The sequence below is a fragment of the Arachis ipaensis genome, chromosome B3 (genome assembly GCF_059453495.1).
Source record: "Arachis ipaensis isolate K30076 ecotype BB chromosome B3, ASM5945349v1, whole genome shotgun sequence".
Lineage (NCBI taxonomy): Eukaryota > Viridiplantae > Streptophyta > Magnoliopsida > Fabales > Fabaceae > Arachis > Arachis ipaensis.
The window spans coordinates 7991194-8003854 of NC_142438.1; the positions used below are offsets into that span (position 1 = coordinate 7991194).

The 12661-nt window shown below is 26.6% G+C and overlaps 1 protein-coding gene across 3 annotated transcripts; it reads right to left on the reverse strand.

The window, feature by feature from the left end:
- Positions 1-179: 179 nt before the first annotated feature.
- Positions 180-2650, reverse strand: LOC107628839 (B-box zinc finger protein 19). 3 transcript variants are annotated; one of them, XM_016331448.3, is made up of 6 exons: positions 2299-2624; positions 1682-1778; positions 1474-1589; positions 1133-1381; positions 894-982; positions 180-675 (listed from the first exon to the last, which is right to left on the reverse strand). In XM_016331448.3, exons 1-5 carry the CDS (start codon positions 2389-2391, stop codon positions 899-901), a joined length of 639 nt encoding a protein of 212 aa, XP_016186934.1. In that variant the 5' UTR covers positions 2392-2624; the 3' UTR covers positions 180-675; positions 894-898. The 3 variants fall into 3 exon arrangements, with proteins under 3 accessions (XP_016186934.1, XP_016186933.1, XP_088365338.1); XM_016331447.3 differs by lacking the exon at positions 180-675 and having other exon boundaries at positions 692-982; positions 2299-2476; positions 2569-2650; XM_088509212.1 differs by lacking the exon at positions 180-675 and having other exon boundaries at positions 692-982.
- Positions 2651-12661: the final 10011 nt, after the last annotated feature.

Genomic DNA, 12661 nt, shown 5'->3' on the forward strand with positions numbered 1-12661 from the left:
TAGTTGATAAGTTGAATATGAGTTTCAATTGCTATAGTAATTACCTATTCCATAGGATTTCAACTAACTTGTTTGGTCCCTTTGACAAATTTGTTATGCACTACTACTGTATAGTTAGTTTTATTGTCTCTTGTATCAAAACTTTTGTTTAATGAAATTTTTATTAATAAACTCTTACAATTTTGGTGTATTATTTCTTCCATATATCGGTCCAAGGGCTAACTCAAATTAGTTTTCACTCCAATTCTCGTGTACCTGAATACTAGCTAGACTATAATATAGCTCATGAACCTTCATTAAACTGCAATAAAATTAGATTGATCAACCAACTGTGGCTATGCGTACATGACAGACCATACGTAATTTGTAAATAAAAAATTAGGCCTATAAATTAAGAGGTACAATTATTGGAGGAGGATTTTATGTGCCTATTGTAAAAATCTTTATCCTATCTCAAGTCATGATAAATATCATGAATCATGATTAGCACAAATCCATTTAACGTCAAATAAGCATCTTTTGTTGGTAGTGATAGACTTTTCGAAATTTTTCTTAATCTACCAAACTTTTTACAGGGGTTAATGCAATTTCTATAAACATCAATGGTCTAGATAAATAAATTTGAGTGAGAATTGAAACCCTCAGTAAGCATGGAAGTCAATTCTCTAGTGATATCTACAATAAAAAAAAATGCGAAGAAATAAGTATTAAAAAACAAAGGTCGATATTCTTTTACAAATGAAAACATCTTATGCATGTGCTAGTTTATTACAACTCATTTTTTTATAATAATATTTCTCTTTTTCTTGATTAATTTGGTTAGAACTCAAACACTTAATAGATAATCTTATTACTTCATAAGACATGCAATAAGTTCACTCCATATGTTATACCTTAATTACTTCTCAGCTTCTTGTTTGAACAATTCTACCGGTACAACACCAATAGAATCATGATTATTACTGCCCAATATATCCTTATCCTGCTTCTCAAAAACCAGAATATGTATTAATTCAATTGAACTATCAAAACATTAGTCATCACATGCTCAATAAATTAATCAAATGTCATGAAATGAAATCTAGAAAATATTTTTTGAATCATAAAACTCTAGAGAATGAAAAACAATTACCAGGTTGTTTGATGTTGAACCATTTATCCGTTGTGGCCTGGTATTAAGATCAAACAGTTTTTTGTCCATTTTTCTATGACCATCAATATTATTTTCTAGCATTGTAACTGATATAACCTTGTGATTGTGACTCTGGTGGTTATCTCTTGCATTTAGCTTGATTGATTGACTCTGGTCTCTCCTTGGTTCATTTTGATCCAAAGTTTGCAATCCAAATTCATCCAATCCACCAGTTTTGTCACTTGGAAACTACCACAAAGAACCAAGAAACATTCCTTCAACTTACAAGCTAGAATTTTTTTAAAATTTTATTCTTTGTTCTTCTACAGTTGAAAACATACCTCAATTCTCTGTCTCAACAAGAGATACCTTTCATGAGTTCTTTTACCACCAACATGTACTATCATATCACATTGTAGACACAACGAACTACCGTCTATCTCACAGTAAAAGAAAGCTACATGTACAAATGTTTATGATAAAAAATAGTATTTAGTTATGGTCTTATATATCAAAATGCACAATCTGGTCAGGAATCCATATAAATACCAGGTGCATTTTCACATATATCACATCGAGGAACATCACTAGGATCAGCAAGTCCAACTCGAACATGTCTACTAGCAAGTTTGTTACACATGTGGACCTGAAACTCAAATGTAAATCACAAGTTTATTTTGTCATATAAATCTACAGTTTCCAACCATCTTATTGTTTTATTCTTGAACCAAAAACTAACAATCTAAAAATGAGATGAATGTAGAAAAAAAATTATGAATTATATAATCAACTGCAAACAATATCTAACGAACTTATGACTTCATTAGTCCTTTGATTAAATCCAACTTCACATAACATAACACAATTCAATTCCAATATTCCTACTCAAGATAAAAATAAAATAAAATAAAAGAAAACTCAATTCAGTGGACCAGTAGATTAATAGAGAAAAGCTTTAGATCTTGTTTACCAAGCAATGGCGTGAATTCTATTCATATAAGTGAATCAAGTCAAACGATGCAATATACTTGTCCTAGGCTCCTAGTATACAATAATTTCATCTATTATTTTGACTCCATAACAATTCAATTTGTGTAGTAAAATAATCGAAATGACTAGACATTAATGAACGGAAGAACAATAGCTTGATAAAATTGAAGTCAAACCTTGTCATCGCAAGAGCGGCAAAGAGCGGCCTCGTCGGCGGCGCAGAATAAAATTGCAGCGGCGTTTTCGCATACGTCGCAGAGGGTTCTCATTGTCGCTCTCTTAATAATTATGCCTTTCAAACGTCAATTATTCTTCAGCTGCACTGCTTTCTCGCTCTTTCTTCCTCCGCAATAACTTTGCGATTTGAACAAGTGGTTCAGGTAGTTAGCATCATTAACAGAAGAAGAATAACAAATAGAAGGAATGAGGAAGAAGGAAGTTCAAACTTGGAAAGCAGGGTCAGGGGCTCCTTGCTGCTTCCTATTCGTCGCTCACTATTATTATTATTTTTCAAATACTGGAGGTTCAAATCCGAAATTTTTAGATGAGTACAAAAATATTATACCATTTAAATTATAACTTGTTGATTATTATTATTTATTTATTTATTTTTTTTTTATTAAAGATAGGAGACTCGAACCCGCAACTTCTTAATTGAGTATGAGGAGACTATGCCATTTGAGCTATTACTCATTGGCTATTTATTTAGTTTAGCAAAAAGTGCCAAATAAACTAAAATTTATACTTTGTATATATTAATTCTAAAAAGAATTTAATAATTGTAAATAAATTATATTAAATTAAGATTTTTTTATCTTATTCGCATATATTATCATAAATTTTATTAGTATCTTTTTAAATTAATTTATCCAAAATTTTAATTTCCGGAATTTATTTGTGACTTTATTATTTATTTTGTTATCAATTGCTCTCTTTTATTCTACCTTCCACTATAATCCACTTTTCCCGCAGGGTAAAACCGTAAATATGCCTCCTATTTATAAATCCCATCCTATTTACAAGTGGAATTCACTAAAAAAGAAACAGACTACAAGTGGAATAAAAATTGAAAATAATGGAATTGTCTTTGAGATAATAAATTAATAATCAATGTAACAAATCACTAATCGGTAATCTGTGGTGGAAATAAATCGATTTGTATCAAACTACCAATTGTTGCTTCGGTCAGTTCATGTACCCGTAAAACCCAACATCTTGCCTAGATAAATATAAATATAAATAGAAATACTAGCTACTTTAATACTTTTTTAATCCACTAATTCATCTATTATATAAAAAGTATTAAAAAAGTTTGATCCACATTTTTTTATAAATTTAAACTTTAGTGGTTTTTTTAGTGAGAAAACATGGAAAAAAATCTAACACAAACAAAATGCCAGACCAGTCTTTCTATGAATGAACACGGATCAAATTGGATTCGATTTGGCTAACACTAGAAAAAAAGGAAGCAAAGCTATAAGCCAAGCTAGCGTGCAGTTGTAGAATGATCATAGTTTATTCATCAAGACATGTTTATACTTGAATTTCGATAACTAGGAAAAATGTTATATATTTTATTTAAGTCTAAGATATTGTAATCAATTTATGTTTTCTACTATTAAATACTTTTTTAAAAGAGTAATTTATAATTTTGTTGTCTTTATTAAAAGAAAAATAAAATAAAATGTGCCGCACAAAAGAGTTTTGCTTCATCAACAGTTAGGGGGAAATTACAAATGAAGAAAACTGAGTCACCAAAAAAAAAATGAAGAAAACTGCAATAGAATTCATTGGTGTTGAATATTTTGGTTTATGTCTGATTGGGTTTTATTGGTTGAGTCCAAATTGGTTGTCCTCCCATGACAATGTGGTAGGAGAGTGGCTGATTTTGTGTTGTGTGTAGTGAATTGGTGCTGCTCTAATCTAAAGGCTATATTTGAAAAAGAGATTGACTAGAAATTGAGAAATAGAAATTAAATTAAATTTTTGTATTTTATTTAGTATAAAATATATTAAATTAGGTTATGTCTTTGTATTATATTTAGTTTAAGAAAAATATAAAAAATAATTAGTAAATTTAAAATTTAAAAAATTAAATGATGATATTTTAAAAAAAATTATTAAAATTTGAGTTTTTCTCTCCAAAAATTTTAATTCCTTTTGTCTCTATTTTTTAGAGAAATAACTAAAATTTTGTATCTCGAGACTAAAATTTTAATTTCAGACACACAATATTAAATTTCAGTTTTCAATTTTTGAAAACAAACGTTACTAAATAGATGATATTCTGTCAAATGTTTCTGTAAAAAAACAATAAAATATAAATGACGAAATATTTATTTTAAAAATAAAAAAACAACAGACAATATTATATTTTAAAAAATATAAAATAGAATAAAAATGAGAAAATGGAAAAAGATTATTGAACTATAAATCATTTTAAAAGAGAAGATAATAGAACATGCTGCTGGAACCACAAAAAGATTCAAAGCTGTCTGATGAAAGCAATGGTTCACTCATTCTGGGCCACATGTTCTAAAACTACCATCAGTTTGGTGTTGGTGGTAGCATGCTATTATTATGTTTAATGAGGGAAGAAAAGTGCAGTGTCCATGAGCCAACAGATGGTAAGTAACTTAATAAATAATAACTAACTTTTGAAAATAAGTAATTCTAATAATAAATAACAACAAAAAATCAGAACCACAAAAAACTCGTTCACAAAAAGTCGAATCTCATACATGATACACTGTCCCACTCCCACGCCCTTTTATTTATTCTTTGAAGCCAGTGGCTATTTCTTGCCATATTGATTGATTCTCTTCTCGACACTTGTCTCAGATAAAAATGAACAAGCCTGAAGATGTTTCTCTGAAAATGCACAAGCTAATTTCGTTTCCCTTTGTCTCTAAATTTGTTCAACAAAGTAAAACGATTAAAGCTTTTTTTTTCCCTCGTCAAAAATCAAAGTTTTTTTTTTTTTGTTGTCCACGGTATTCTCTACCTCGACAGGCCAAGGACTAATTCATCGCAAATTGGAGCTTCATTTAAGGGTCTGCCGCTGGCCAATGAGTTGCTGCATGTACAAGGCCGGATTCAAACCACCGACACTTGCTTAAACGGACGAGTGAGCTGACCACTCGACCAACCCAAATTGATTATAAATCAAAGTTATAAATACACGTTAGTGATATTTAAAAATGGGCCAAGCCCAAGGCCCAAGATAAATCAGTACTTGTAAGGCAAAACGCTTAAACACGATACACTTCAAGCCCAAAAAAATAGCCCTTATCGTTCTTAGTAGATTTGGTGGAGATCCCAAAAGAAAAAGTCATATACCAGTACAAGTCCAAGGCAAAATATACGATCCTGGGCTCCGGATTCTGACAAAAAAAAAAACCAGTTTTGTTCTTCAACTAAAAACCATTTAAATATATTTGGCAAAAACATAAATAAATAAATAACAACACAAAAAAAAGAAGAATAAGAAGCACAAGGGTGGAAAACTGGAAACAGATCAGGAGTCTACTGGCTGCTTATCAGAAGTCTATAACTAGGCCAGTATTTGGCTTAATCAGTTACAAAATAGACCCAAGTTTAAATTATTAATATATTAATATGTCAAACTCAAATTTACTAATTAATTTGATTAGATTGTAAAGTTTGTCTGAATCTCTTAAAATATAAATAAATATATAAATATTTTATTATTATTATATTAACAAAGTTAGTAGATATTTTAAATTTATTATATTTTATTATAAATATTTTTGTATATTTTAAAATTTAAAATTTTTTGTAAACATTAAATTCAATATATTGTATATAAGTAATTTTTATTAAAAAATATTTTTAAAATAATATTTTTTAATTTTTGTAAAAAAAAATTCTATCCAACTTTTTAGGCTTTTAGTAGACTTTAAATCATATTAAATTTAAAGGAGCCACTTAGATAAAGATGTCAAAAATGTCTTTTTTTAAAGATTTTTTTTTTACCAAAGATAAGAGATTCGAACCCGCAACCTCTTAATTGAGCATGGAGAGACTATGCCATTTGAGGTATAACTCATTGACTTTTAAAGATGTTTTTAAATAATTAAAATTTAACACATATAATCAATTAAATTGTATTATTTTTATTAAAATTAGATCGGATAAATCAGTTTAGTAAAAAAATTAATAAATTAAATTTTGAACCGATATAAATTAATATTTTTTATAAAAAATTACTACAATATCCCTATTATAAAAACACAACTAAAATATCCCTATTATATATATATATATATATATATATTAAAAACTTTAAATTCTAACTCGATAAAGAAGAAAAGAGTTAGAATTTAGGATTCTCAAAATTAATATATATAATAAAAATATTTTAGTCATTTTATATAATAGAGATATTGTAGTCATTTTTTATAAAAAATAATATTAATTTAGATGGATTCAAAATTTGATTAACTGTTTTTTGGTTAAATTAATTTATCTGACCTAATTTTAACAAAAATAATATAATTTAAGTGATTATATGTGTTAAATTTTAATTATTAAAAAATATCTTTAAAAAAAAAACGTTTTCTGCGTCTTTATGGGAACATCCCCTAAATTTAATAACAAATGAAGCTTAATACTTAAAAAAAAGTTTATAACAAATTGCATGTTAAACTCAAGCCTAATTAATTACAGTACAAACTTAATCTATTAAGAGTTAAGTCTGGTCTCACCTAACCTGTTTTCACCTCTAGCAACAATATATGCATGATTGCATGGTATGCAAAAATTACAAGAAAAAAGAGTTCATATGCAACACTGGAGATTAAAATTTCAAAAATACGATAGCCACCTATCTCAAACCCTCCAGTGGTTGGTTGATTGTCTTTTGAACAGAGTACGTTACAAAGCTGAAATGATGAAAAGAATTGTTAGTTAAAGGAAATGTGCTGCAATTATTATTGAATATTGTTGAGCTGTTATTCCATTCATAGTTTATGACTGTATGCAAGTTATTGCAACATTGATCAAAATAAGTCTCGTGTGTAAGATAAATGATATGAAATTATGAACTCTAGTTTACTAAAATTGTGTTTGTTTACTATTTTAGAATAACAAAGACACAGACAAACAGATGTATATAGGAATATATTTGTCATTAAAAATAAATCTTATGATAAAATTTTGAAAGAAATGAGATTAGAAAATAAAATTTAGAAAATGTTAAATTAAAAATATTATAATAAAAATAATAATAATAATAATAATAATATGTAGGGGCAAAAAGCCTGCAAGACTCTCATGTCTCATGCATGATGGCATCTCTGAGCACAACATAAAAAAAAAGGCATAAATTAAAGACACAGAGAACTTATCCTTTATCAAAGGAAAACTCTTTATTAAATCTTCTATTTTTTTCACTTTTGTTGACCTCTTTAACACTTTTGCATGTGCTATTAATCATGGACATATGAATTGAACAAAGGCTCCGATTTTAACTTATTGATTGGCAAACCTTGTACTCTTCTCATATTGATTGATGATACAACATACATTAATGGCATCCATGACGTTATGATTCTGTTGATGTGTTTTCAATATAATTTTCTAATTCTAATTTATATTTATACTCACAAATTGTGGAATTTTGGGTAGTATTAATTTGGCTGGAAACTGGAATTGTGAGTCAAAATATTATATCGATCTCCTGTAAGTTTTTTTATTAAATAGTCATAAATAGTAAAGGTTAAAAAAAATTAAAGAAAAAGAAAAGGGAACATTTAATGAATAATTTATCAGAAACATACATTATTATTGATTTTTAATTTGGTAAAAAAATTGTTTAATTTACCTAGACACGTTACACGTGAAAATTAGATACTAAATCTAGAATTTGGATCTTCTAAAATAAAAAAATTAATAAAAAAAAAATTAATCATCATTAATTTTATAATTTTTATAAAATATTATTTTATTATCTTAATTTAAAAATAATTAATTTTTTATTTTATCATTTTATCAACTTCTTTATTTAAGAGAATCTTAATTCTTAAATCTAAACTTGGTATAGAAATAAAATGACCTAGCCCAGGCTAATTTATTTTTATTATTTTATTAATTTTTTAATTAAATCATAATCCATATCTTTGGGGAATAGATTCTTTCAATTGTTAAAAAAAATTGAAAGTGTAAAGTGTGATCTCTAATCATTTATTATTTTTTCTCATATTTATTTTTCGTCTCACTTACAAAATTAATAGTGTGAAATCACATTTTACTCTCTCAATTGTTAAAAAAAAATTAAGAAGACCAATTCTCATGTCCTTGTTTAATTAATTTGTCACTGGTTGCACATTTTAGTAGATGGAACGGAAGAAAAAATAAACTCCAAAATTAGTAGCTACGATTGTCGGTTATTTTTTTTAGATAGTAGATAAAAAATTGTGTAATTCTTTAATGTTGCAAATTACGATATTTTGTAAAATTTTGGAATTATAAAATTCGTAGAGTGTAAATTGTCAGATCAATTTTTTTTATTTATAAAGACAATATATAAATTACGTATTGTAAATACACTGTATATTATCAATATAGTACGTATTCTACTTACATAAAACAGTATCTCAAAAAATTATAAAATCCCATTTTTTATAATTACCGTAAAACTCTATTCATTTCTTAATATTAAAATAAAAAATCCACGACTGCCAGCTTTCTTATCTACGTAATATCAACTATATACAGAGAAATTCTCAGGGGCTGTAATGAGAGCAAAAATTAGCGATTTGCTTTTTTCATTCAGCATTTGTCAGATTAACTAGTGAGTTTTATATTATTGTTAAATAAATAATTGTTTTTAATTTAAAAGGTAATTAATGATGGTAAATAATATAAACTATAAAGGCTTGTTATTCTTGTGTGGTAAATACTAGGGGTGTACATGGTCCGACCCGACTCGAAGATCTGGTTCGGTTCCAAATATTTTATGGACTAATTTAGTGTGATTTCATCGGATCTAAAATCGGGTAAGAGTCTTAAAAATAGACCCGGTTATTATTTCGGGTCGGATCCGGGCCATAGTTCGGATCGCCCGAACTCGGTCCGGTGGCCCGGTCATCATACACAATTAATATTTTGTGTTATTAGTGATGGATGATGGCTATTCTTATGTGGAATTTAAATATTGTAAACCTTAATATTTTGTGTTATTAGTCATTATAAGATTATAAGTTAATGTTTTATGTTTAAAATGCATAGGACTTTAGACTAATGCATAATATTGTGTTATTTGTATTGATTTAAATATTTGGTGTTATTAGACAATATTAGTATTGATTATGGTTATGCTTTAATTTTAGAGAATGGTTGGTTCTTGTTATATTTTTTTAAGTGAATTTTACTATGTGAGTTATGAAATAATGGTTGGAGATTAGGTGATTTTTACATGCTAAGAACCCGGTTTTTATCCGGTTTTTATTCGATTTTCACCCGGTCTGAAGATGTATAGGTTTTATCAGGTCTAAAATCGAATTATGGTCTAAAAATTAGGCCCGACCTATATTTTGAATCGGGTCTGGATTAAACCAAACCCGATATAGCTCGGCCCATATAGGCCCTAATAAATACTATATACTAAATGACGAGGGCAAATCACTAATTCTGTTCTCCAAATACCCACTACAAATATACAATTATTATATTTACTAACTTTATATTTGTAACTAATTAAATAATTATTATACATATTCAATTTATAAAAATAATAGATATAGATATGCTTACTAATACACTAGTATTTGATAGACAATTACTCATATGATATGAAAATAACCATCGATAACTATTAAATAATTTGATATATTTGATTAAACTGTTTTACATAATATATATTTACATTTTAATTATGATCTTTGTGTAAGTAGTCATAAGTTAAAAATAATTGACAAATGAATTGTTATTTTAAATAATTTAATTTTAATATATTGTCAGTGTAAAATAATTTTATATATGTATCTAATTACGTAACGTTACATCAGTAAAAATAACTATTTTTTCAAATTAATTGTATAAATGAACATGCAAAAGAACGGATATGACTGTATGACGGTATAAAATATTTTATACTGTCAGTGCATTAAAATTAAACATATTTTTAAATTGGTTAAATTATTAAGTGTTTTAAAAAAATATTACTCTCTTATTAATAAAATCATACCATTTTTTCATGAATGTAATTATACTCCTTGAGGCGTGCATCCCACAACCGAAATAGCAGGGGGTTTTGTGTTTGTTTGACTCTTCTTCCCACAATCTCATCTCAATTTTCTTCTTTTTGTTACCACTTTATGTTGCCAACTATTAACTATAATGCCGTGGCCCATGACTCGTTCAAGCAAGAAGGAAAGACTTCTTTAAATTTTTTCTTCCTCTCCTGAAAAGGCTTGAACCCACAGAAATCTAGCTTACTACATACTAGGTTATTGTTCTTGATGCCTTTAAATAATCATTAATTAGAGCTAATTAAGCTGAAAGTGTTTAAAGTCAATAATGACTTCATTGAGGACTGTTTTCTAAGTTAAATAATGGTTGTGCTATCATTGTCACACTTTGGAATTGGACTAGATCTGCCGACGAAATTGAAAGCTTGACTTTGTTAAAATTCGAAATACAAGACAATTATGATAATGATAGACATTGAGACAAATAATTAAAAGGCAAATTCTATGGTGCCTATAATTTTGAAATTGAATTTGTCGAATTTGTTTTTATGATAAATTTTAAATTTTAAAAAATTATTTATTTTTATATTTTTTAATTTAAATATTTATTTTTATTTTTTTAATAAGTTAGACAAATATATATAGACACCATAACATGCATCATAATTAAAATAAGCAAACATAAATTAAAAATTCTGATAAAGTATAACTTTTAGTCTTTTACATACATACAATAGATCATTTTATCTGAATATTTTGGATTTAGCTCTTCTAAAATTATTTAGTCACCTAAAAAAAAGCGAGTTAATCATTAATCATCCTTAAATTAAGATAGTAGATTCATAAATAATAAATATTATAAATTTAAAAATAATTAAAAATATCACTTTGTCAATGAAATATAGTTTAAATAACATAGTTTTTTTTTCTTATCTAGAGGTCTCGAGTTAGATTCTCACTCATAATTTAAAAATAAAAAAATAAAAACATCACTTTACTACTTTACTAATATTATTATTTAAGAGAAATTTTTTTCGAATTCTTCACCTAGTATATATAGTCGTAATAATCTTATTAATATATGGTCTTTTATTATTATTAATAATTAAAAAGGTAAAACTCATTCTAAATAGAAGAGAATCACTAATAAATAAAAAATTCTCAAATATTTATGTTATATACAATCTCGCAACTACTTTCCTTTTTAACTTAGACCCGCGCGTTAATTTTCTAACTTCTAATGATTCATTTAAAACACTAACACCATTAACAGCGAAGCATCATTGATTAAAAGACAAATTACAATTGCTTCAATCCAAAAGATTAAGACTACAACCAATAAATTAAAAAAATTAAAGAAAAGACGTGCTTTTTTTCCCGAGTGTTTGACAAATGCTAAATTTAGGTAAATTTTATAGTTGGCATCACTCAACTTACCAAAATCATAAATCAGATATCAAATAAACAATAATAATAACAATAAAGAATATGTTAACCTTTTTTTTTTTAATTTGTCCTGAACCTTTACACTTATATTTATCAATAATGCTATGTAAATATTAAATATCAATCATTAAATTAATTACATTATAAATATATATTAAAATATAAAATATATTTTAAAAATAAATTAAATAATATATATACCCAACTACATACATGGTAATTGTTATAATAGTTAATTTTTAATGTACACGTAGTATTCTTTTTATATTTATATAAACTTTTTTATGTGACTTGTTTATTCTTTCTATAAATTTTATATTTTTTGCTAATATATGATATTGAGGAGTTCTAAAGTTAGTAAATTTTATGATTTGTAGTTATTATTAATATTTTTAATAGTATAAAATTTTATTTAATAATGTAACATTATTTATTTTTTTATTAATTAAATACTGGTCAAATTTTAATAAAAGTGCTGTATTACCATATTTAGAAACAAAAATAGATATAGCGTGACAGACAAAAGGAAGCAATTGTCTTTATTTATGATTGAATTGTCTTTCTTACAACTGTCTTCGATCACCACCGTGATTCATGCAACTTTTTATAAGCACCGCCCATTCCTTTGTTTCTTTTGTTTTAATTTCTATATCTCTAAACAGTTTTTTTAGAGGAAGCTTGAAACTTAATGAGTAGTAATCTCCCCAAAAACATTATAATAAAACTTTGTTGGTGTTACATATGGAGTGTGACTGTGTTTAATTAATTTTTTGCTAACTTGTTCTTCTACAATCTTCAGCTCATCGTGTATGTCATTATTATGGAGTAGTATAATCAACTATAAAATCATGCTTATAATTTAGCTACCATTCGTCAGAAT